Source organism: Anomaloglossus baeobatrachus, chromosome 9 (assembly GCF_048569485.1).
Source record: "Anomaloglossus baeobatrachus isolate aAnoBae1 chromosome 9, aAnoBae1.hap1, whole genome shotgun sequence".
NCBI classification, from domain to species: domain Eukaryota; kingdom Metazoa; phylum Chordata; class Amphibia; order Anura; family Aromobatidae; genus Anomaloglossus; species Anomaloglossus baeobatrachus.
Genome location: NC_134361.1, coordinates 196,839,583 through 196,862,992, shown reverse-complemented (window position 1 = coordinate 196,862,992; position 23,410 = coordinate 196,839,583). Strand labels below are relative to the sequence as shown.

Below are 23,410 nucleotides of genomic sequence, written 5' to 3'. Positions count from 1 at the left end.
TGTTCGGTCATGAATAAAAACGAGCTCCCTGATGGACTCTTAGTTAACTCATTCTGCATCAACTATAGAAAGTACTTTTGCTTTCATTTTCCGGCACATTCAACATTGATATGGTCTGGGGTCATAAATTAAAACGAGCTCACTGATGGATTCTTAGTTAACTCGTACTTTCTATTGCCATTGCAGAATGAGTTAACTAAGAATCCATCAGTGAGCTCATTCTTAACTCATTCTGTAATGACAAGAGAAAGTACTTTTGCATCATTTTGCTTTTGTTTTCCAGCACATTCAACATTGATGTGGTGATAAATAGGAACGAGCTCACTGATGTACTCTTAACTCATTCTGCAACGGCAATACGAACTAACTACTTTTACATCATTTTGCTTTGGTTTTCTGGCACATTCAACATTGATGTGGTCTGGGGTCATAAAAACGAACTCACTAATAGATTCTTAGTTAACTCATACTGTAACAGCAATAGAAAGTACTTTTGCATCATCTTGCTGTTGTTTTTCAGCACATTCAACATTGATGTGGTCTGGGGTGTTAAATAAAAACGAGCTCCCTGATGGATTCTTAGTTAACTCGTACTTTCTATTGCCATTGCAGAATGAGTTAAGAATGAGCTCACTGATGGATTCTTGGTTAACTCATTCTGCAATGGCAATAGAAAGTACGAGTTAACTAAGACTCCATCAGTGAGCTCATTCTTATCTATGACCCCAGACCACATCAATGTTGAATGTGCCAGAAAACAAAAGCAAAATGATGCAAAATTACTTTTTATTGCCAGTGCATTTTTTTGTGACATTTTGCTTTTGTTTTCCTGCACATTCAACATTGATCTGGTGTGCGGTCATAAATAAAAAACGAGCTCACTGATGGATTCTCAGTTAACTCATTCTGCATCAGCAATCGAAAGTACTTTTGCTTTTGTTTTCCAGCACATTCAACATTGATGTGATCTGTGGTGACAGATATTGGGAGCTATTAAAGCCACTTCATCCATTAAATAACGAATCTGCCAGTTCTAAAAGTAAATGTGTTAATACGAAGTCGGCGCATTCAACACTGATGTGGTGTGCAGTAAAAAATGGAAATGAGCTCACTGATGGATTCTTAGTTAACTCATTCTGCAATGGCAATAGAAAGTACTTCTGCATCACTTTGCTTTTGTTTTCCGGCACGTTCAACATTCATATAATGTGCAGTAATAAATAAGAATGAGCTCACTGATGGATTCTTAGTTAACTCATTATGCATTAACAAAAGAAAGTACTTTTTCTATTTCCGGGTCATTCAACATTGATGTGGTATTTGGTAACAAATAGGAATGAGCTCACTGATGTATTCTTAGTTAACTCATTCTGCAATGGCAATAGAAAGTACTTCTGCATCACTTTGCTTTTCTTTTCTGGCACATTCAACATTTATGGAGTGATAAATAAGAACAAGCTCACTGATGGATTCTTAGTTAACTCATTCTGCCTCGGCAATAGAAAGCACTTTTCATCATTTTGCTTTCATTTTCCAGCATGTAAAACATTGATGTGGTCTGGGGTCATAAATAAAAACGAGCTCACTGATGGATTCTTAGTTAACTCATTCTGCATCAGCAATAGAAAGTACAACACAGAGGTTATAGACGTCACATTTTCTAATGCAACCCAAATGTAAAACTGATTTTTAGTCCAAAATACATGCATTTATGAAAGAAGAAAAGAAAAAAAAAAAAAAGCTACTAGGGCCTGCTGAAACCTGGACCTGCCCCATAGATTAAAACTTTTCTAAAAGTTTTCTAAAAGTGCACATAATCTTTTTAAAGGGCATAAATGAGATTAAAAATGACAGCTCCATTCTGGAACCGACAACATTTATCCATAAGCAAATGAATGGGACAAATGTGCAGTACCGGCAACAACCTGCGGACAAGAGTGGCGCTGTTTATGAAAAAAATACTTTTTTTTTTTTTATTATCATCTAGGTTTTTTTTCCCTCACTGTTTATAATCGCCCTATAATGGATGACTAAATTAATAAATTAGGCAATTTACTTCTTTCAGTAGCTGAACCATTTTTCTGCAGATGCTGTTTTCTGCCAGTAGAGGGCGACCAACTCATTGTAGAAAGTTGGAAACTGAATTATATAGACGTAGAGGACATCGTCCATTAGCTAAAAGCTTGGCTTGTCCGCGGATGGTGACGATGACAATCCAGATCCACTCATCAGAATACGCGTTACACAAATACAAAGATATTTTATCTTCTAGCGAGTTACAGCCTGTGTAAGTCCAGAGCTGCATTCACGCTTCAGAGCTGAACTCTCCCAATTTTCGTTTCTTTTTCTATTGATTACAATTCTGAGAAAAGTTGGTGTTACACAATGTACTGTACATTCATATGGCACCAACATATTCCACAGTGCTGTACAAAGTGTCACCAGAAGTCCCCATGCTCTGTGCGATCCGTTTATGATAGAGCTGACCATGTGTCACAAGTAGATTTTTACAAACCTAGTTGACTAGCTAATAGTTATCGCTACTAGGCTGCTTGTTAGTCTCCTTTGATCACATGCTGTGGGTGAGCCAGTTACATTCGCTCCCCTCCTATATATGCTGGCTGGACACTTCCTTTAATGCCAGCTATAGTTTATCTATACTGGTCTGGTGAGGTGTTATGTTCCAGACATACAGCTGGTTGCAGTACTTCATCGCTGTGAGTGGTTGTGGTGTTACCCCTTGTTGTTCTTTTGTTGCTGCCTTCCTGCTCTTGCTTTCCTCCTTAGTTTCTGCCTGTTTACTCCTGTGAGTTTGCAGTGTGTCTGAGTTTTGGCTTTTTCCCTGTCTGTCTTTATCTGTGTTGCCATGACACTCCTGTCCCTTCCTTCCCTGGGAAGGGGACAGTTTAGTTCTGGTGAGGAGGGAGAGTAGCCAGGGATGGGACTCGGGCATCTCCACAATTAGGGGTAACCCTGAGGTTAGGGATATCATAGGGTCACCTAGGGTGAGGGACAGTATAGGAGCCACCTGTCCCTTGCTATTCTGCAGTCATATCATGACAGCCTTGGGAAGGGACAGTTTAATTCTGGTCAGGAGGGAAAGTAGCCAGGCACGGGACTCGGGCATCTCCACTATTAGGGGTAACCCTAAGGTTAGGGATATCCTAGGGTTACCTAGAGTGAGCGACAGTATGGGAGCCCCCTGTCCCTTGTTACCCTGCAGTCACATCATAAAAGCCTGGAGAAGGGACAGTTAAATTCTGGTCAGGAGAGTAGTCAGACACGGGACTCGGGCATCTTCACCATTGGGGGTAACCCTGAGGTTAGGGATATCCTAGGGTCACCTAGCATGAGGGATAGTATAGGAGCCCCCTGTCCCTTGCTATCCTGCAGTCACATCATGGCAGCCTGGTCCAGAAATCACTATTCATACACAGACCATAAAATAAGGAGGTGTGAAGCCGGCTGAACTTCAATCCCTGACTCACGACTTGAGATTACCAGTCTCATTTCTCGTGAAAGGTGGGAGGAAAGCCACATACACTCCACAGAGGTTGTCTTTGGTTAGATTTGAACCCTGGACCCCAGTATTGCAAGATAACGGTGCTAACCACTGAGCCACCGTCCTGCCAAAATGTATCATGGTGGCTCAGGTAAGCTGCAGAGGTGTCTCCAGCTGATGGCAAAATTGTAAAAGGTTATTTGAGGTCATAACGTGTATGCATGTATGTGTGTGTGTGTGTGTGTGTGTGTGTGTGTGTATATATATATATATATATATATATATATATATATATATATATATATATATATATATATATATATATATATATATATATATATATTGTGTATATATGTATATATATTCATTTATATATATATATGTTTGTTTTATTTATTTATATATAATATATATATATATACAACATATATATATATATATATATATATATATATATATAAATAAATATGTAATATAAATAAATATAAATATATATATATATATATATATATATAAAAAATAATATATACATACATACAACAAAAGTAAAAATGATGATGCATCCCCTGGTAATTGCAAGAACTAATCAGCAGGGGGCCTTATTTCAAGAATAGTATATTGACCCCTTCCTCTCTGTCTCTCATAGTAAAGCCTTTCCTGATATCACTTGCATGTAATCTGGACCGCCATAATAAGGACCGCTGTCGCTCCCCGAGACCTTAAATGATTCCAATTATCAAAAAAGACTGATCCGCACATCCAATAGGTGTGAACAGGTGCCAGCTGAAAACACTGTACTTAAACGCTTCCAGCCCTCATTGTACTTTGTTTTACATTATTAAAAGCACTTTCCCTTAAGTGATATTTTCATAAAATCCTTATCCAAGAGAGTGGATTTCCCTCGAGAGGGGTGCTGTGCCTTTAAATCCTCGCGGCGGTGCTTCCTGTGGGTGGGTGTGCGAGCCTGTGAATAGAAGCATCCTGTGTTCTGTCTCGGGGTGTTATAGTGTGAATATTCATAGGTGTGAAGATCTGGAAGATGAACTAAGATGCCGGTGCTAAGACTGTTATATATGTTATATATAATATATTATGTATATTTTTATATATATATATATATATATATATATATATATAATATTTTTATATATATTTGGCAGTGTGCTGAGGGCAAAGCATCCAGACATTAAATGGCCTGAAATGCATATGACTGCAGATAGCTGTGTCTTCTGATGAGCATTGTGTGTATATACTGTAATGTGTATATGTAGATACATATATGTGTGTATATATATCAGTTCTCTGCAATCTATAAATACACAAATATCAATATAACCACTCATTTCAATCAGCAGTACGTAAGCCAACACTCCATCCTCAAGGTGAGCTCATTTGGGTGCTTATATTCTAAGTGACAGTCCTGTGGTGTCTGGCTATAGAAGGTCATAGCGTTTGGGCTGCGCAAACTGCTCCCTAACTTTTATTACTCCTGCTTCGTGTATATGATATCTCATGTATCTTCTCTGCTTCCCTTTCCCTTTAGGACCTTGCGGAATTCCTCACCCTTTCAGCTGTTTTCATCAGCACGTTTGTTTATGTTCTTAAATACCTCCAGTCCCTTCTGGTCTGTGCAGAAGATAGTGCTAACTACCTACAGATCCTGAGTGCAAGCAGTCGGCTTGCCATCATCTGGAGTAACTTCATTGCATGATGCAGTCCCTCTCCCTGAATCTTCTCGGAGACAAGTTGTTTGTTATTTTCCATTGTTTGTTATCCCTGTGTGTCCTTAGCTCCTAGTGGGGTTGATGAAGAGCTCATCCCATCCGTTCACTACCTATGGCCCAGATCAGGGTTGGCCTAGGGTCAGGTATGCTGCTTGGCGCATAGGTGCAGTCTATGTAGGTCGGTGAGGGAAGCCAGGGCCCAGTGGTATATTTGGTTAGGGGGTCACTCAGATCCTGAGTGCAAGCAGTCGGCTTGCAATCATCTGGAGTAACTTCACTGCATGATGCAGTCCCTTTCCCTGAATCTTCTTGGAGATAAATTGTTTTCCTTTTTTGTTATCTCTGTGTGTCCTTTAGCTCTTAGTGGGGTTGACATAGACCTCATCCCATCCGCTCCCTACCTAGGGCCCAGATCAGGGTCAGCCTAAGGCCCAGTATCCTGCTCGGTGCATAGGTGCGGAACCTATCTAGGGCGGTGAGGAAGCCAGGGTCCAGCGGCTTGCAATCTGGAGTACTCTTGTTATATTTTGCAGTCCATCTCCCTAAATCTTCTTGGAGATAAGTTGTTTATTTTCCCTAGTTTGTTATCCCTGTGTGTCCTTTAGTTCCTAGTGGGGGTGACAAAGAGCTCATCCCATCCATTTCCTACATAGGGTCCAGATCAGGGTCAGCCTTGGGCTAGGTATCCTGCTTGGCGCATATCTGTGGAACCTATCTAGGGCGATGATGGAAGCCAGGGCCCAGCGGTAGGCTTGGTCAGGGGTCATCATCTCCTCCTTCCATAGACATAGGGTCTCCTTTCCCTTCTGCCATTTGCTGGGTAGTTCCCCGTACCTAGCGTGACAAAAATAGAGCGTTTACTCTTATATTGAACCCTCATCTGTTAGCGTGAAAGAAAAGTGGATACAAAGAACTCCGCTCCCTCTGAAGGACCCGGAATATTGTAATGCTTCTTTTGTCCTGTGGGGGTGCTGCAGGGACATTAAACGGTTTTTTTTCTTGGCTGTGGGCTTTTTAGCCATGGGACCCTCTGTCATTCACGTATAGATGAGGGACCCTAACACATAAAGGGATTGCCTGAACCCCTTTATATACTACCGAATATTAATGTACACGTCATTACATCATATAATGATCAATTAACGATGACCACGTCTGTAGTCCTGGAACACTCATGTTCCTGTTCACCATGAACCTCATGTTAATCGGCCATACATTATTCCTGTCCTGTAATTTATGAGGTCTGAATTCAAGGTAACAGCAGCCATAAACCAGGAGGGACCTGCTCTGATGATAGATAAGAGTAATTGGAGTGGACGAAAATCCCTAACCACTGAGCAAATCAATTATTATAAATCTATACTGGTTGTGGGGATGTTAGGCCTTGTCTAAAATCTAATCTTGAGTTTGTTGCCCTTAGCAACCAATCACAGCGCAGCTTTCATTTCACCAGAGCTGTTTACAAAATGAAAGCTTATCTGTGATTGGTTGCTATGAGCAACAATTACAGATTGTAAATGAGGCCTAATGAGTTCTTCATAGATAAATAATTTAAAGCTTTCAAGCCCCGGTGATTAATCTGTAACAGCGCCGGCCCCCCATTTATGTGCGCTATTGATAATACTAGTGTCCAAAAATGGCGCCGCTCATGGGCATTGCTTTTTAACCATTTAGATTCCACTCTTAATTAATGACAACAGCATGTATATGGACTGCAATTGTGAGGAGGCAATGGGTTGCCATGGCATTGGGCCTACTGAAGGCCTTTGTTGCTGTTCCCGCCTTCTTGCTCTTCATATGAAGACCAGCCTGGTGTCCAGAAATGGCGCCACTCATGGGCATTGCTTATTAGCCATTTGGATGACCCTCTTATTCAATGAACCCAGCATTTATATGGGCTGCAATTGTGAGGAGGAAATGGGTTGCCATGGCATCGGGCCTACTGAAGACCAGCCTGGTGTCTAAAAATGGCGCCGCTCATGGGCTGGCCCACTTCTGAATTGCATGTCATCGCTTTTTAACCATTTAGATGCCCCTCTTAAACAATGACAACAGCATTTATATGGACTTACATTTATGTGGGGCGGCAAAGGGCCTACTGAAGGCCCCTGTTGCTGCCATCTTGCGCTTCATATGAAGACCATCCTGTAGATGGCTTTTGATAATACACCATCAACTAAAACTGTAAATCACCTCTATTTTCCTAATTAAAAAAATAAAAAAACTAAACTTTTTATCATCATTTTACTACACTTTGATTATGATTGGTGTCATATAAAACTACAACTTCTCATGCAAACCCCCCCCCCCCCCGCCAAAAAAAAAAACCCTCATACAGCTGGGTTGACAATAAAATATAAAAAAAGTTATGGGTCTAGGGAAAAAGAGGAAGAAAAAAATGAAAGGATAAAAAACAGAAAATCGCCCAATCATGAAGGTTTAGAGGAGTATCCTGACTACAACAATCGGACAAAATGGACTACAAGTAGCATGGTATTGTGCCGTCAAACTTTTTGAGCTAGGAAAAAGGGACATGTATTTACAGTGCCCCCAAAATAACGCCTCATTGCATTTACAGGGTATATATATATATATATATATATATATACATGTCAATGGATCTAGGCCTAAGGTAGCTGCATGACGCGGCCTGCTAACTAACAGGAGATGAAATTGGACCTAGGCCACGGGACCTAGGAGGGCCCAAAAAGTCCCTATGACCCATGGGAGAAGACCAATACTATAAAGGACTTGTGACAGTTGATACAAGTAAAATATATCTTTGTACCGTGTTAGCCAGTAGAGATAAAAAAATTGTTTAAAAGAACAGAGAGTCCACCACTGAGGACTCTCTGTTCTTTTAAACAATTTTTTTGTGACAGTTGAGGATCCTCTTGATGATTTTTGCATTGGTGTCAATGACATTGAAGTTGTGCCACCGGAAGTGACGATACACATGGGTACATCACTGGCGGACAGAAAAGGGCTAATGCACAATTCCACCTGCTTTGGAGGTAGAAATTGCCTCCTGCACAGGTTGCCCCAATGATATGTCCACCCCTGAGGTACATACAGACCCCCAGGTCTCTGGGGTCTTATATAGTATTTATTCCCTGAAAAACTTTATTATTTAATATTGTTTTTGTATTATTTTGATTTTTGTATATCAACTTATGTATATGCTTTGTTACACTAACATAATTGCACTTTCGGCCGTGTGCGTTCCCCAGGGGTCTTTATATACAGGAGGTAGGCCTTAATTCTGGCCTACCTCTTGTATACTGTCTTATATTATATTTTGCCCCAAAAAATGCGCTACGGCTTATTTTCAGGCTAGGATTTATATTTAAGTCTTGCACCGAAAATTCATGCTGGGGCTTATTTTCGGGGTAGAGGTTATTTTTGGTGAAACACAGTATCACGGTGAGCCAGTTTGATTTCATTGTGTGGCACAATGGTGGGGGGTTTTTTTTGCATTTTTTTTTAACCATTTGTGTTTTGTTTTTTTTGTGCTTTTACATTGAATGGTATTTTGCATGATACCCACTAATGTGCACTGCTGTTATTCATATAACTCATGGTCTTCTTTTTTTGGAGTAGGGTATTTGCATTTTTGCTATTTGGCAAGCACCTGGAGATTTTATGTTGATTGTGCCTGTCGATTTGCTATATGTGGATCGCTTTTTGCGAGACCAGACATGGGGCAGAATTATTGCAAGGCAGATCAGCCCAAAATCCTAAAGGAAACCAACATATAAAGTACAGGCAGTGCCATACTAGTGATTAAAATCATACCTTCACTCTTCAGATTGGATCTTTGATTTCAGAAAAAAACGTTCATAAAGGTCCAAAAATTGGTGCATCCTGTGATTGGCATGTGTAGCAGGGCGCACCTTTATATTCATCATTATAAAATCCTACCCATATGTCCTCTATGGCTTGTCTCCTTTCCTTTATTCAAATTTCGCGCTGACCCGCTGTCACCACTGTTGGTGGTGCATGCGCATTGCTAGTGTGATGTCTTCATTAAAATGGTGCCGGAGTCCGCGCATGTGTGTACCCGCGATCTCCGGCACCATTTTATTGAAGACACTGTGGAGAAGTCTACGAGCGGCATTGGTGCATACACGAATTTAAATTAATATTTTATCTGCGCATGCGCCAATGCCACTCATAGTCTTCCCCACAGTGTCTTCAATATAATGGCGCTGAAGATTGTAGTACACGCATGCGCTGACTCCGGCACCATTTTAAAGAGAGCCTGTCACCAGGATTTTCCCTAATAAGCTGCAGCCACCACCAGTGAACGCTTATATACAGAATTCCAGAATACTGTATATAAGAGTCCAGTATAAAAAGACCTTATACTCACCTGTTGGGTCCAATGGGCGTCACTGGTCTCGGTCTGGCGCCTTCTCTATCCTGTGCAGTCGCCGTTCTCCTTCCCAGCTCAATGTGGATGACGCATTCTATGTAATCCACATAGAGGCCTCCACTGCGCTCCTGCGCAAGCGCACTTTGATCTGCCCTACTGAGGGCAGATCAAAATATTGTAGTGCGCTTGCGTGGGTGATCTGTGACCTTTCCCCGCACCTGTGCATTACAGTACTTTGCGCTGCTCTCAGCAGAGCAGATCAAAGTGTGCATACGCTGGAGCGCAATGGAGGACTCTGTGTGACTGACGTAGGACACATCATCCACAAGGACCTGGGAAGGAGGATAACGATCGCAAGAAGAGAGGAGGCACCAGACCGAGACCAGTGACATCCATTGGACCCCTCCGCCCACGAGGAGTATAATAAAAGCTCTTCTTTACGTTGGGCTCTTTATATACAGTATTCTGAAATGCTGTATATAAGGGTTCACTGGTGGTGGCCGCAGCTTATAGGGAAAAAACCTGGTGACAGGTTCCCTTTAATGAAGACATCATCACGTTAGCAATGCGCATGCGCAGCCAACAGTGGTAATGGCGTCGAAGTGCAAAATTTAAATAAAGGGGGCAAGCCAGTAGGACGCAGGAGGAATGTACACAGGGGACCTGACCCACGTCAGTCAAAGAATGTACCAATTTCTGCAACTTTCTGAATGGTTTTTCTGCAATCAAAGATGCAATCAAAAAAGTGAAGGTATGGCTTTATTCCGTTATATGGGAAAATCCTGATGGTTGGTTCCTTTAAAGGGAATCTGTCACCAGGTTTTGATCCCCATCTGAGAGCAGTATAATGTAGAGACAGAGACCCTGATTCCAGCAATGTGTCACTTACTGAACTGTTTGATAAAATCAATGTTTTCTCTGTATCAGTTATACAGAGCTCATCATGAATATGCTGGAATACCTGCAGCATGCCATGTAGTCCTGTAATGATAATCTACTGCTGATTAAACTACACTTAATCAGCCCAGTAAGTGACATACTGCAGGAATCAGGATCTCTGCCCCTACGTTATGCTGGTCTCAGATTAGGTGACAAAAACCTAGTGACAGATTCCCTTTAAAGGGGGTGTATGAGATTAAAAAAATTCAAATTGTCTCTCCAGGAAGGCGAAAAACTCTAGCGCCACCTATTGGAAGTAGCAATCCTAAAGGTCAAAAGTTGCCCTTTAACAAGCCTTTTCATAAGACTTAGGGGTACTTTGCACGCTGCGATATCGTCGGGGTCAAATCGAAAGTGACGCACATCCGGCGCCAGTAACGATGTCGCAACGTGTAAAACCTAGATGCGCCGATAAACGATCGCAAAAGCGTTGAAAATCGGTGATCTGTGTAGTGTCGGTCATTTTCATAATGTCACACCAATAGGAGATACAATGTTGTTCCTCGCTCCTGCGGCAGCACACATCGCTGTGTGTGAAGCCGCAGGAACAAGGAACATCTCCTTACCTGCCTCCACCGGCAATGCGGAAGGAAGGAGGTGGGCGGGATGTTTACGTCCCGCTCATCTCCGCCCCTCCGCTTCTATTGGCCGCCTGCCGTGTGATGTCGCTGTGACGCCGCACGACCCGCCCCCTTAGGAAGGAGGCGGGTCGCCGGCCAGAGCGACGTCACAACGTCACAGGGCAGGTAAGTGCGTGTGAAGCTGCTGTAGCGATAATGTTCGCTACGGCAGCTATCACAAGATATCGCATGTGCGACGGGGGCGGGTACTATCGCGCTTGGCATCGCTAGCCGATGCTAGCGATGTTGCAACGTGCAAAGTACCCTTTAGGTTTTATACCAATCAGAATCCCAATTTGCAGATAGTGTTTCGGGGTGCTTGCCCCTCGTTAGTGCAAAGTATGGGATCTGCTCTGGCTTATGAGAAGCTATAATGGGGACCACATGGAAGACTATTCTCCTTGCGGAGACATGACAAACCAGTCTGGCTGCCAGTGAGGGGGTCTTATAGCTGCAAAGCCCCTCTGGGAAATATTCAAATTGTCTCTCCAGGAAGGAGACGAACTCTAGCGCCACCTATTGGAAGTAGCAATCCTAAAAGTTGCCCTTTAACAAGCCTTTTCATATGACTTAGGATTTATACCAGATCAGAACCTTAATTTGCAGACACTGTGTTTTGCGGTGATTGGCCCTCATCAGTGCAAAGTATTGGATCTGGTGTTTCGCGATTATTGCCCCTCGTCAGTGCAAAGTATGGGATCTGATCTGATCTCTCTTATGAGAAGCTGTAGTGGGGAGCACAGGGAAGATTATTCTCCTTGTGGAGACCTGACAAACCAGTTTGGCTGCCAGTGAGGGGTCTTATAGCTGCAAAGCCCCTCTGGGAAATATTCAAATTGTCTCTCCAGGAAGGAGACGAACTCTAGCGCCACCTATTGGAAGTAGCAATCCTAAAAGTTGCCCTTTAACAAGCCTTTTCATATGACTTAGGATTTATACCAGATCAGAACCCCAATTTGCAGACACGGTGTTTCGGGGTGATTGCCCCTCTTCAGTGCAAAGTATGAGATCTGATCTGGTTTATGAGAAGCTATAGTGGGGACCACGTGGAAGACTATTCTCCTTGCGGAGACCTGACAAACCAGTCTGGCTGCCAGTGAGGGGTCTTATAGCTGCAAAGCCCCTCTGGGAAATATTCAAATTGTCTCTCCAGGAAGGAGACGAAATCTAGCGCCACCTATTGGAAGTAGCAATCCTAAAAGTTAAAAGTGGCCTTTTAACAAGCCTTTTCATATGATTTAGGATTTATACCAGATCAGAACCCCAATTTGCAGACAAGGTGTTTCGCGGTGATTGCCCCTCATCAGTGCAAAGTATGGGATCTGATCTGGCTTATGAGAAGCTATAAGTGCAAAGTATGGGATCTGATCTGGCTGTATGAGAAGCTATAAGTGCAAAGTATGGGATCTGATCTGGCTTATGAGAAGCTATAAGTGCAAAGTATGGGATCTGATCTGGCTGTATGAGAAACTATAAGTGCAAAGTATGAGATCTGATCTGCTGTATGAGAAGCTATTAGTGCAAAGTATGAGATCTGATCTGCTGTATGAGAAGCTATAAGTGCAAAGTATGGGATCTGGTGTTTCGCGGTGATTGCCCCTCGTCAGTGCAAAGTATGGGATCTGATCTGGCTTATGAGAAGCTATAAGTGCAAAGTATGGGATCTGATCTGGCTGTATGAGAAGCTATAAGTGCAAAGTATGAGATCTGATCTGCTGTATGAGAAGCTATAAGTGCAAAGTATGAGATCTGATCTGCTGTATGAGAAGCTATAAGTGCAAAGTATGGGATCTGATCTGGTTTATGAGAAGCTATGTGGGGACCACGGGGAAGACTATTCTCATTGAGATTAAAAAAGCATGGAAGAAACAGCGCCACTCATCTCTATGGGCTGTTTCTGGTATTGCGTCCAAGTGCATCGTTCATTCTTGGGCATCCGAACAAGAAATGAGATGTAATCCTGAGGTTTACATATTTCTTATATGAGTAATGAAGTCCTGCAAGACAAAGAACACCACAAGGAATGAAATGCATTGGAGAGATAATGCAAATCTAGGGGGGGGGGGATCCATTCATTGTCTATGAGAAGCTCCTGGACTCCACAATGCCCTGCTGCAGCATGCACAGTGCCATCCAGGCTACAGATGATCAGCCCACAATTCTCCAGATCTGATTGGTCCATAAATAGGGAAGTGTAACTGTGATGAAGAAGATCACACTGACTGTGAATAAGATGCTGCTGCCCCAGGAGGAGGGGGCATAGCTGGCACAGCAGACAATGCACATGTATAGGGGCATACATATATAGTGCATATATAGGGGTGGGACTCCTCCTGCATCTGTACATTGATTCATTAATAAATCATCATAGACATGAATAGGAGGGAGGAGGCAGGCAGAGGGGAGCACTGCATACAGATCAGCAGGTATACACACTGACACATATATAGGAGGAGGAGGATGTCTTGCTAGAGACAGCTGGAGACACACAGATATAGAGACAGACATCAATCTGTGATCACACAGAGACAGCTGAAGAGGAGGAGGAGGAGGGAGGCGGCGCCTGTGTGCTCAGCTCTGTGCTCAATGCAGAGGACACTGGCAGCACTGGACACTGCATCCTCTCCTGCACACTGTCAGCACTGGCCACTGCATCCTCTCCTGCACACTGTCAGCACAGCACCTCGCCCTGGCTGGCACCTCTTGGCACAGCATGAAGGTGCAGAGTCCTTTGCACTGTGATCTGAAGCTTCTGCATAGTGCCTAAGGTCACACAACCTTCCCTTCTTCCCCAGGACTCTGGACAACTCCATTCACATCGTTTTTTGGATTCCCCCCTCCAACTGCTGAATCTGATCTCATGGATACACTGTGGCAGTGATATGACAGCAGAGCCAGTGAGTGCCAGGTACTGAGGAAAAAGGATGGCATCTCATGGGAAGCCAAGGAAGGACAGAACTGCAGACTATGAAAGTCAGTTTAAAGGTAAGAAAAAGAGATGTCTTATTTTTTTTTTTGTGTGGGCTTGAAAGGGTTAAATCAGATTAGCGTAGAAGGTTTATGGGGAACTTGTATGATGACAGAGAGGCTGTGGTTAAGCGTTTCCTGAATACATAACCATGTAGAGCGTGCTATACCTATGTCAGAAAAGTACAGCGGATAACGGATGGCCGGGGATTACAGAATGGCCAATATGCCAACCAAAAATATATCAGACCACATTAATGCTGTGCCTGTGATAATGGTCCTCTTATTAGTTAGGGTTTGCCATTCCATGAGTTTTGGTTTAAAAAATAATTAACGCCTCCGATCTCGGGATTATAGCATGACCAATGTGCCAACCAAAAATATATTAGACCACATTAATGCTGTGGCCGTGATAATGATCCTCTTATTTGTTAGGGTTTGCCATTCTAAGAGTTTTGGTTTAAAAAATAATTAACGCCTCCGATCTCGGGATTATAGAATGACTAATGTGCCAACCAAAAATATATCAGACCACATTAATGCTGTGCCCATGATAATGGTCCTCTTATTTGTTTGGGTTTGCTGTTCCATGAGTTTTGGTTTAAAAAATAATTACCGCCTCCGATCCTGGGATTACAAAATGAGCGGTATGCCAACCAGCAATATATTAGACCACATTAATGTTGTGCCCATGATAATGGTCATCATATTTGCTTAGGTTCCCAACCAGCAATATATCAGACCACATTAATTCTGCGCCCATGATAATGGTCATCTTATTTTCTTTGGTTTGCTATTCCATGAGTTTTGGTTTAAAAAGATCAATTAACGCCTCCGATCCCGGGATTACAAAATGACCGGTATGCCAACCAGCAATATATTAGACCACATTGATTCTGTGCCCATGATAACGGTCATCTTATTTGTTTGGGTTTGCTGTTACATGAGTTTTGGTTTAAAAAAAACAGCCTGCAATCCAATGATTACAAAATGACCAAAATGCCAACCAGAAATATATTAGACCAAATTAATGCTGTGTCCATGAGAATGGTCATTGTATTTGCTTGGGTTCCCAACCAGCAATATATTAGACCACATTAATTCTGTGCCTATGAAAATGGAGGTCTTACTTGCTTGGGATTGGTGTTCCATAGGTTTTGCTTTAAAAAATAATTAATGTCTCCAATCTTGGGATTATAGAATGACCAATATGCCAACCAGCAATATATCAGACCACATTGATGCTGTGCCCATGATAATGGACATCTTTTTGTTTGGGTTCCCAATCAGCAGTATATCAGACCACATTGATTCTGTGCCCATAACAATGGTCATCTTATTTGCTTGGGTTCCAAACCAGCAGTATATCAGACCACATTGATTCTGTGCCCATAACAATGGTCATCTTAATTGCTTGGGTTCCCAACCAGCAATATATCAGACGACATTGATGCTGTGCCCATGATAATGGTCATCGTATTTGCTTGGGTTCCAAACCAGCAATATATCAGACCACATTGATGCTGTGCCTGTGATAATGGTCATCTTATTTGCTTTGGTTCACAACTGGCAATATTTTGGACCACATTGATGCTGTGCCCATGACAATGGTCATCTTAATTGCTTGGGTTTCCAACCAGCAATATATCAGACCACTTTAAGTCTGTGCCCTTGATAATGGTCATCTTATTTTCTTTGGTTTGCTATTCCATGAGTTTTGTTTTAAAAAGAACAATTAACGCTTCCGAAGCAGCGATTACAGAATGCCAACCAGAAATATATCAGATCACATTGATGCTGTGCCCATGATAATTGGTTTAAAAAATAACGCCTCCGATCCAGGGATTACAGAAAGGCCAGTATTCCAACCAGCAATACATCAGACCACATTGATTCTGTGCCCGTGATTATGGACATCTTTTTGCTTAGGTTGCCAACTAGCAATATATTAGACCACATTAATGCTGTGCCCATGATAACGGTCATCTTATGTGTTTCGGTTTGCTGTTCCATAAATTTTGGTTTAAATAAAACCTCCTCCAATGCAGGGATTACAGAATGCCAACCAGAAATATATCAGACCACATTGATCCTGTGCGCATGATAATCTTATTTGCTTGGGTTTGCCACTCCATGAGTTTTGGTTTAAAAATTAACACCTCCGATCCCGGGATTACAGAATGACCAAAATATCAACCAGCATATATCAGACCACATTGATGCTGTGGCCGTAATAATGGTCATCTTATTTGCTTGGGTTCTCAACCAGCAAAATATTAGACCACATTAATGCTGTGCCCGTGATAATGGTCCTATTATTTGCTTCGCTTTGGTGTTCTATGAGTTTTGGTTTAAAAAAAATAACGCCTCCTATCATTGTGAAAATAAAATGTTTCCGAAAGTGGTGGACTTGATTGTGCACCTTTACTGCGCTGCGCTAACTCCCTCGACTACAGCGCATTGTGCATCTGTCCTGTCTCTGCGGCTGCATGTGATTTCTGACTGCGCCAGGAGCTGCTGTCTTCATGTACAATCTGTATAATACCAGGCTCATCACAATGGACAAGGTCAGACGGGACCGCAGACAAAACAGCCTTACCATAACTGCTCCAAAGTTCATTGTGATATACAAGCCTTCGTTATAATATGCATTAAGAATCCGTCTTACGTGAACATTTCGCTTTATTGTTCCCAATATCGTGACACGTATAATGATCACAGTATATGTATTTAGCCTCATGGATGGGGGAAGATATGATCCTATTCTGCAAAACACTAGGGATATATTTCCATTAATTAGATGTGAAGGCAGGTAGGTGCCCGCAGGTCTTCTTGTAGATATCTAAGTCATGGTGGAATACTATAAGAGCCTTGTGCTGGCGATGAATCCGGACAACCATAGGATCAGTCTTGCTTGTCTTCTGTGTGTTGGTCTTCAGGTTCCGCATTGACTTCTTTATGACTTCTGTAATTGCATCCATCCATCTTTACGCATGTTGTCTTTCTTCTTACGCTTCTCTGTAGAAGCACAGTTGTCTTTGTCAACCAGTTGGGTCTTCTCATGGATAAAAGATGGGATTAAGCCCAATCTAATAACTTGTGGCTGAGGTGCAAGGTTCATCTTCCTTTGTTCCAAGTATTTCCATTAATTAGATGTGGAGGCAACTTAGGAGTCAGGTATGTGCCCACAGGTCTTCTTGTAGATATCTAAGTGATGGTAGAGTACTATAACAGCCATTGTGTTGGTGTGGAATCTTGACAACCGTAGGATCAGTCTTTCTTGTCTTCTGTGTGATGGTCTTCAAATTCCACATTGGCTTCTTTAGGACTTCCATAATTGCATCCATCCAGGTCTTATTGTAGATATCTAAGTTATGGTGCACTACTATAAGGGCCATTGTGTTGGTGTGTAATCCTGACAAGTATAGGATAAGTCTTTCTTGTCTTCTGTGCCTCAGTCTTCAGGTTCCGCACTGGCTTCTTTATGAATTCTATAATTGCATCCATCTTCACACATGTTGTCTTCTGCTTTTCTGTAGAAACACAGTTGTCTTTGTCAACCAGTTGGGTCTTCCCATGGACACTACAAGATGAGATTAAGCCCAATCTGATAACTCGTGGCTGGGGTGCAAGGTTTGTCTTGCTTTGTTCAAAGTATTTCCATTAATTAGATGTGGAGACAGCTTAGGAGCCGGGTAGGTGCCCACAGGTCTTATTGGAGATGTCTAAGTCATGGTGGAATGCTATAAGGGCCATTCTGTTGGCGTGGAATCCTGACGACCATAGGATAAGTCTTTCTTGCCTTCTGTATGTTGGTCTTCAGGTTCCACATTGGCTTCTTTAATACTTCTATAACGGCATCCATCCAGGTCTTACTGTAGATATCTAAGTCATGGTGGAATACTATAAGGGCCATTGTGTTGGCGTGGAATTCTGCCAACTGTAGGATAAGTCTTTCTTGTCTTCTGTTCCTCAGTCTTCAGTTGTGCGTCGGCTACTTTATCACTTCCTTAATTGCATCCATCCATCTTCACACATGTTGTCTCCTTCTGCTTTTCTGTAGAAGCACAGTTGTCTTTGTCAAACAGTTGGGTCTTTTCATGGATAAAAGATGGGATTAAGCCCAGTATAATAACTTGTGGCTGAGGTGCAAGGTTTGTCTTGCTTTGTTCCAAGTATTTCCATTAATTAGATGTGGAGGCAACTTAGGAGTCAGGTCGGTGCCTACAGGTCTTCTTGTAGATATCTAAGTGATGGTAGAGTACTATAACAACTATTGTGTTGGTGTGGAATCTTGACAACCGTAGGATCAGTCTTTCTTGTCTTCTGTGTTATGGTCTTCAGGTTCCACATTGGCGGCTTCTTTATGACTTGTATAATTGCATCCATCCAGGTCTTATTGTAGACATCTAAGTTATGATGGAATACTATAAGGGGCCATTGTGTTGGCGTGTAATCCTGACAAGTATAGGATAAGGGTGTCTTTACACGCTGCGACATCACTAGCTGATGCTAGTGATGGCGAGCGTGATAGCACCCGCCCCTATCGTTATGGCGATATGTGGCGATCGCTGCCGAAGCGAACATTATCGCTACGGCAGCGTCACACGTACTTACCTGCTCGGCGACGTCGCTGTGATCGGCAAACCGCCTCCTTTCTAAGGGGGCGGTTTGCCCAATCAAAGCGGAGGGGCGGAGATGAGCGGGACGAACATCCCGCCCACCTCCTTCCTTCCTCATTGCTGGTGTGCGGCAGGTAAGGAGAGGTTCCTCGTTCCTGCGGTGTCACATGTAGCGATGTGTGCTGCCGCAGGGACGAGGATCAACTTCGCCCACGCGACAGCAGCGATAATTGGGAGAGGACCCCCATGTCAACGAGGAGTGATTTTGGACGTTTTTGAAATGATCCAAAATCGCTCCTAGGAGTCACACACAATGAGCTCGCTACAGCGGCCAGATGTGCGTCACAAAATCCGTGACCACAACGAAATCGCTGTAGCGAAATCGTAGCGTGTAAAGCCCGCTTAAGTCATTCTTGTCTTCTGTGCCTCAGTCTTCAAGTTCTGCATTGGCTTCTTTATGACTTCTATCATTGCATCCATCCATCTTCACACATATTGTCTTCTTCCGCTTTTCTGTAGAAGCACAGTTGTGTTTGTCCACCAGTTGGTTCTTCCCATGGACACTACGAGATGAGATTAAGCTTGTGGCTGAGGTGCAAGGTTCATCTTGATTTATTCCAAGCATCTTCATCAACTTCCACCAAGTCTTCTATAATTCCAGATTACTCTCTAGTGCCTCTGTCCAATTATTATATCCTTTTAAGAGCAGACATCACATTTTATTAGCTATTATTTCAGAAGGAAACCCTATTGAACCATTTATGAATGGAACGTCATCTATAAATTGTATCACCCTTCTATATGTTCAGCCATACAGTTTCATCTTCTTCCATTGTGGCCATAAAATACCAGAGGGAAACTGATGGGACAACCACATCCCGCATAGTTTTTTTTGGGATTGCTCACGTTCATTATCGTGCTTCTCATTTTTTAGACCCAAATCAGAAAATTCTACATACTGAAGGGGTTTTTTTTTACATCGGCTCACTGGATTCGTAGTGCAAAATGGTAAAAGAGAAGGATGACAACTTATTGTTTAAACCATAGCGCATAACTATGCCTGGTTCAGGCTCATTGACTGGGGCTAATCTGCGTGCAGACCCACTGTAGTTCAATATGCGTCTCCAGGGAAGAAATTAGTGGATCAGCCTCAGATTTCTGATGAAGGTTGTGGAGAAAAGTCATATAGGATTTTTCCACGTGAAGAATGACTCGTACCCTTATCAGAACCTCCTTCTGATCTTCTTAGTGCTTCATCTACAAAGGAAGATTCTTCGTTGTTAGCTACTTTGTATCACTTTTGTGATGTTTCCAAAATACATAATTTTCAGAAACAAGAGGAACGATAAAATCGATTTCTAAATATACTCTATAAGAGACTAAAAGAAGCAATCATTTTATAGAAATATGGTTGATATCCTTTGTTTCTTTAATAAGGATATTATTGGGTTTAACTAATAACAAAACACATTTTACAAACGTGATTAACCTGACTCTTAAGTGGGAAAGTCAGAGGAAAAGAAAGGGAAGGCAGGGACGATATAAAGTTTTATTGGGGGTGTAAATCCTTTTGATGCTTCTGTGTATGTTCCTACAGTCCTTCAGCTCCTTAATGTCTCTTTTATGCACTTTGAATGGTTTCCTTAGAAGGATGTCTACTTCTGGAGTAGTTTGCTAATCTTCTACTTTGTGTCCACCCCAACAATAGAGCAGCCATGAGATCCCCAAAAATACGACATGGTCTTATATTATCTTTTGCTCCGAAAGATGCGCTAGGGTTTATTTTCAGGGGATGTCTTATATTTTCCCATGAACAACAATCCACATTTTTTCTTGAACAAAAATTCAACAATTATTCTAATATATTCATATCAGATTCTGGAACATCATCATTTTGTGTTACTCCTGTTACTGGGTCAGATGCACATTTTCTTATCCGATCTGCTAATCTCATGGTGCAGAACCCATCCTATAGTGGTGGGTACAGACCATAATTACAAAGGGTTAAATTACTTGCTTACATTTATTATTCTCTGTGTACTGCTAAGTTTACCCCCAAAAGAAAGCAGACACCCCCTAAAAGAATCGCACTTACCAGACCCCAAACAATTAGTGTTGGCAAGTGAATGGGCTCTCACATACAGATCTGCATCATTGTCAGGTCTCCCTGCGTTCTACAGTGGCTGGCTCCCCCTGGTGCCTGGAAGTAGTATCACTCCCGCAGAGTGATACTGGTATCTGATCTGTGTGTGAGAGCTGCAGTGCAACGCAATTAGATTGGTGAGGGACCTGACAGTGACGCAGATCTCTGTGTGAGAGCCCATCCTCCATCACCAACTATAATTGATTGGGATCTGGTGAGTGCTATTTTTTTTTCTTTTGGGGATGTCTCCTTTTCTTCTGGGATATCTGCTTTCTTTTGGGGGATGTCTGCTTTCTTATGGGGGTGTCTGCTTTCTTTTGGAGGATGTCTGCTTTCTTTTGGGGATGTCTCCTTTTCTTTTGGGATGTCTCCTTTTCTTTTGGGGATATCTGCTTTCTTTTGGGGATGTCTCCTTTTCTTTTGAGGATGTCTCTTTTCTTTTGGGGATGTCTGCTTTCTTTTGGGGATGTATGTTTTCTTTTGGGGATGTCTGCTTTCTTTTGGGGATGTCTGCTTTCTTTTGGGGATGTCTGCTTTCTTTTGGGGGATGTCTGCTTTCTTATGGGGGTGTCTGCTTTCTTTTGGAGGATGTCAGCTTTCTTTTGGGGATGTCTCCTTTTCTTTTGAGGATGTCTCCTTTTTCTTTTGAGATGTCTCCTTTTCTTTTGGGGATGTCTGTTTTCTTTTGGGGATGTCTGCTTTCTTTTGGGGATGTATGTTTTCTTTTGGGGATGTCTGCTTTCTTTTGGGGATGTCTGCTTTCTTTTGGGGATGTCTGTTTTCTTTTGGGGATGTCTTCTTTCTTTTGCATGGTGTCTGTTTTCTTTTGGGGGATGTCTCCTTTTCTTTTGGGGATGTCTGCTTTCTTTTCGGGATGTCAGCTTTCTTTTAGGGGTTCTGCTTTCTTTTGGGGGATGTCTGCTTTCTTTTGAGGATGTCTACTTTCTTTTGGGGTTGGCTTCTTTCTTTTGGGGATGTCTTCTTTCTTTTGGATGGTGTCTGTTTTCTTTTGGGGGATGTCTCCTTTTCTTTTGGGGATGTCTGCTTTCTTTTCGGGATGTCAGCTTTCTTTTAGGGGTTCTGCTTTCTTTTGGGGGATGTCTGCTTTCTTTTGAGGATGTCTACTTTCTTTTGGGGTTGGCTTCTTTCTTTTGGGGGATGTCTGCTTTCTTTTGAGGATGTCTACTTTCTTTTGGGGATGTCTTCTTTCTTTTGGGGATGTCTTCTTTCTTTTGGATGGTGTCTGTTTTCTTTTGGGGGATGTCTCCTTTTCTTTTGTGGATGTCTGCTTTCTTTTCGGGAAGTCAGCTTTCTTTTAGGGGTTCTGCTTTCTTTTAGGGATGTCTGCTTTCTTATGGGGTGTCTGTTTCCTTTTGGGGGTTCTGCTTTCTTTTGGGGGTGTCTCCATTCTTTTGGGGGTGTCTCCGTTCTTTTGGGGATGTCTGGTGTCTTTGATGAAGAGTCTTGCTGTATTATTTAATTTTTTTAGCTGCTTGGACACTTTCTTCTGGAACAGCAACTAGGGCTTATTTTTCGAGCAGGATTTATATTTTAAGCATACTCCAACAAGCCCAAAAAAATCCACTAGGGCATATTTTTGGGGTAAGTCTTATTTTCGGGGAAACAGTTGGTTTGACTTGCTGCAAAGCCGTAGCTCAGGTTGGCCCCATCGATGGTGAGAATGTGAGGAACTTTCCTTCTATAAATGCAACAAATTTTGAAAACAAGGGAGGGAGCCTTTGCACATTAGTCATGCCATCCTTCTTTTCTTCCAGGAATAGGATTTTGGGCTAGTGAATAAACACTGTACATCTCTGTCCAAGGAAGGGGGGGGGGGGTTGGTTTGTCTGAACCTGGAGGAATGTCACATTTAGATTTTTGTGACAGTGCCCCTTTTTTAAGCACACCCCAAAGTGTCAGGTTATCCATGGTTGCCATGCACTGTATTTATCTACGCGCTCTATAAACTATGAAGTAGGGTCCACAATTTGTAACCCAACCTGAGTGTTATCTTTATTCTTCATTCCACCCGTCACTTACGTGTACAAGTGATCTCTTCTGCTGCCATCCGATGTCTCATATGTCACATGCGGTATATATAGTGTACATCGTCCAGTCACGGTTGCGTTGACATCAATGAATGAAGAATGACATGTGAGTGAATGAGTCAGGGTACGTCACTTTATACATGTGACGCTTTATGAAGGGCCTGATCGAGTAAATAACTAAGCGCTATTTGTTCAGATGAAGCCTTCAAAGAAACGGCCAGACTTTCAGCCATGCAAAAGAAATCAGTTTTGGTTTTCTGCTAATGATGTCAAGAATAAAAGATGTTTTTTTTCTTCTTCTAACTGCTTGTTAAGCCAGTAATACGAGCATATTAGATGCCCTATGAATGGCTACGTAATCGTCAACGTATCCTTTTTCAACACGATAAACAAGTTTTCATACAAAGCCCTCTGAGACAATCACAAAGAAGCTCCATCTACTTGTGTATATGTAAGAACCATGACGCCTA

The 23,410-nt window shown here is 42.3% G+C and overlaps 1 protein-coding gene across 2 annotated transcripts in view; it reads left to right on the top strand.

The window, feature by feature from the left end:
- Positions 1-13,427: 13,427 nt before the first annotated feature.
- The window catches only part of ARHGAP4 (Rho GTPase activating protein 4), a 114,838-nt gene continuing 104,855 nt past the window's right edge, over positions 13,428-23,410 (top strand). For both annotated transcript variants that reach the window (XM_075324182.1, XM_075324181.1), the window contains exon 1: positions 13,428-14,145. In XM_075324182.1, coding sequence (XP_075180297.1) covers positions 14,085-14,145 — 61 coding nt within the window. In that variant the 5' untranslated portion in view covers positions 13,428-14,084. The remainder of the gene's footprint in view (positions 14,146-23,410) is intronic.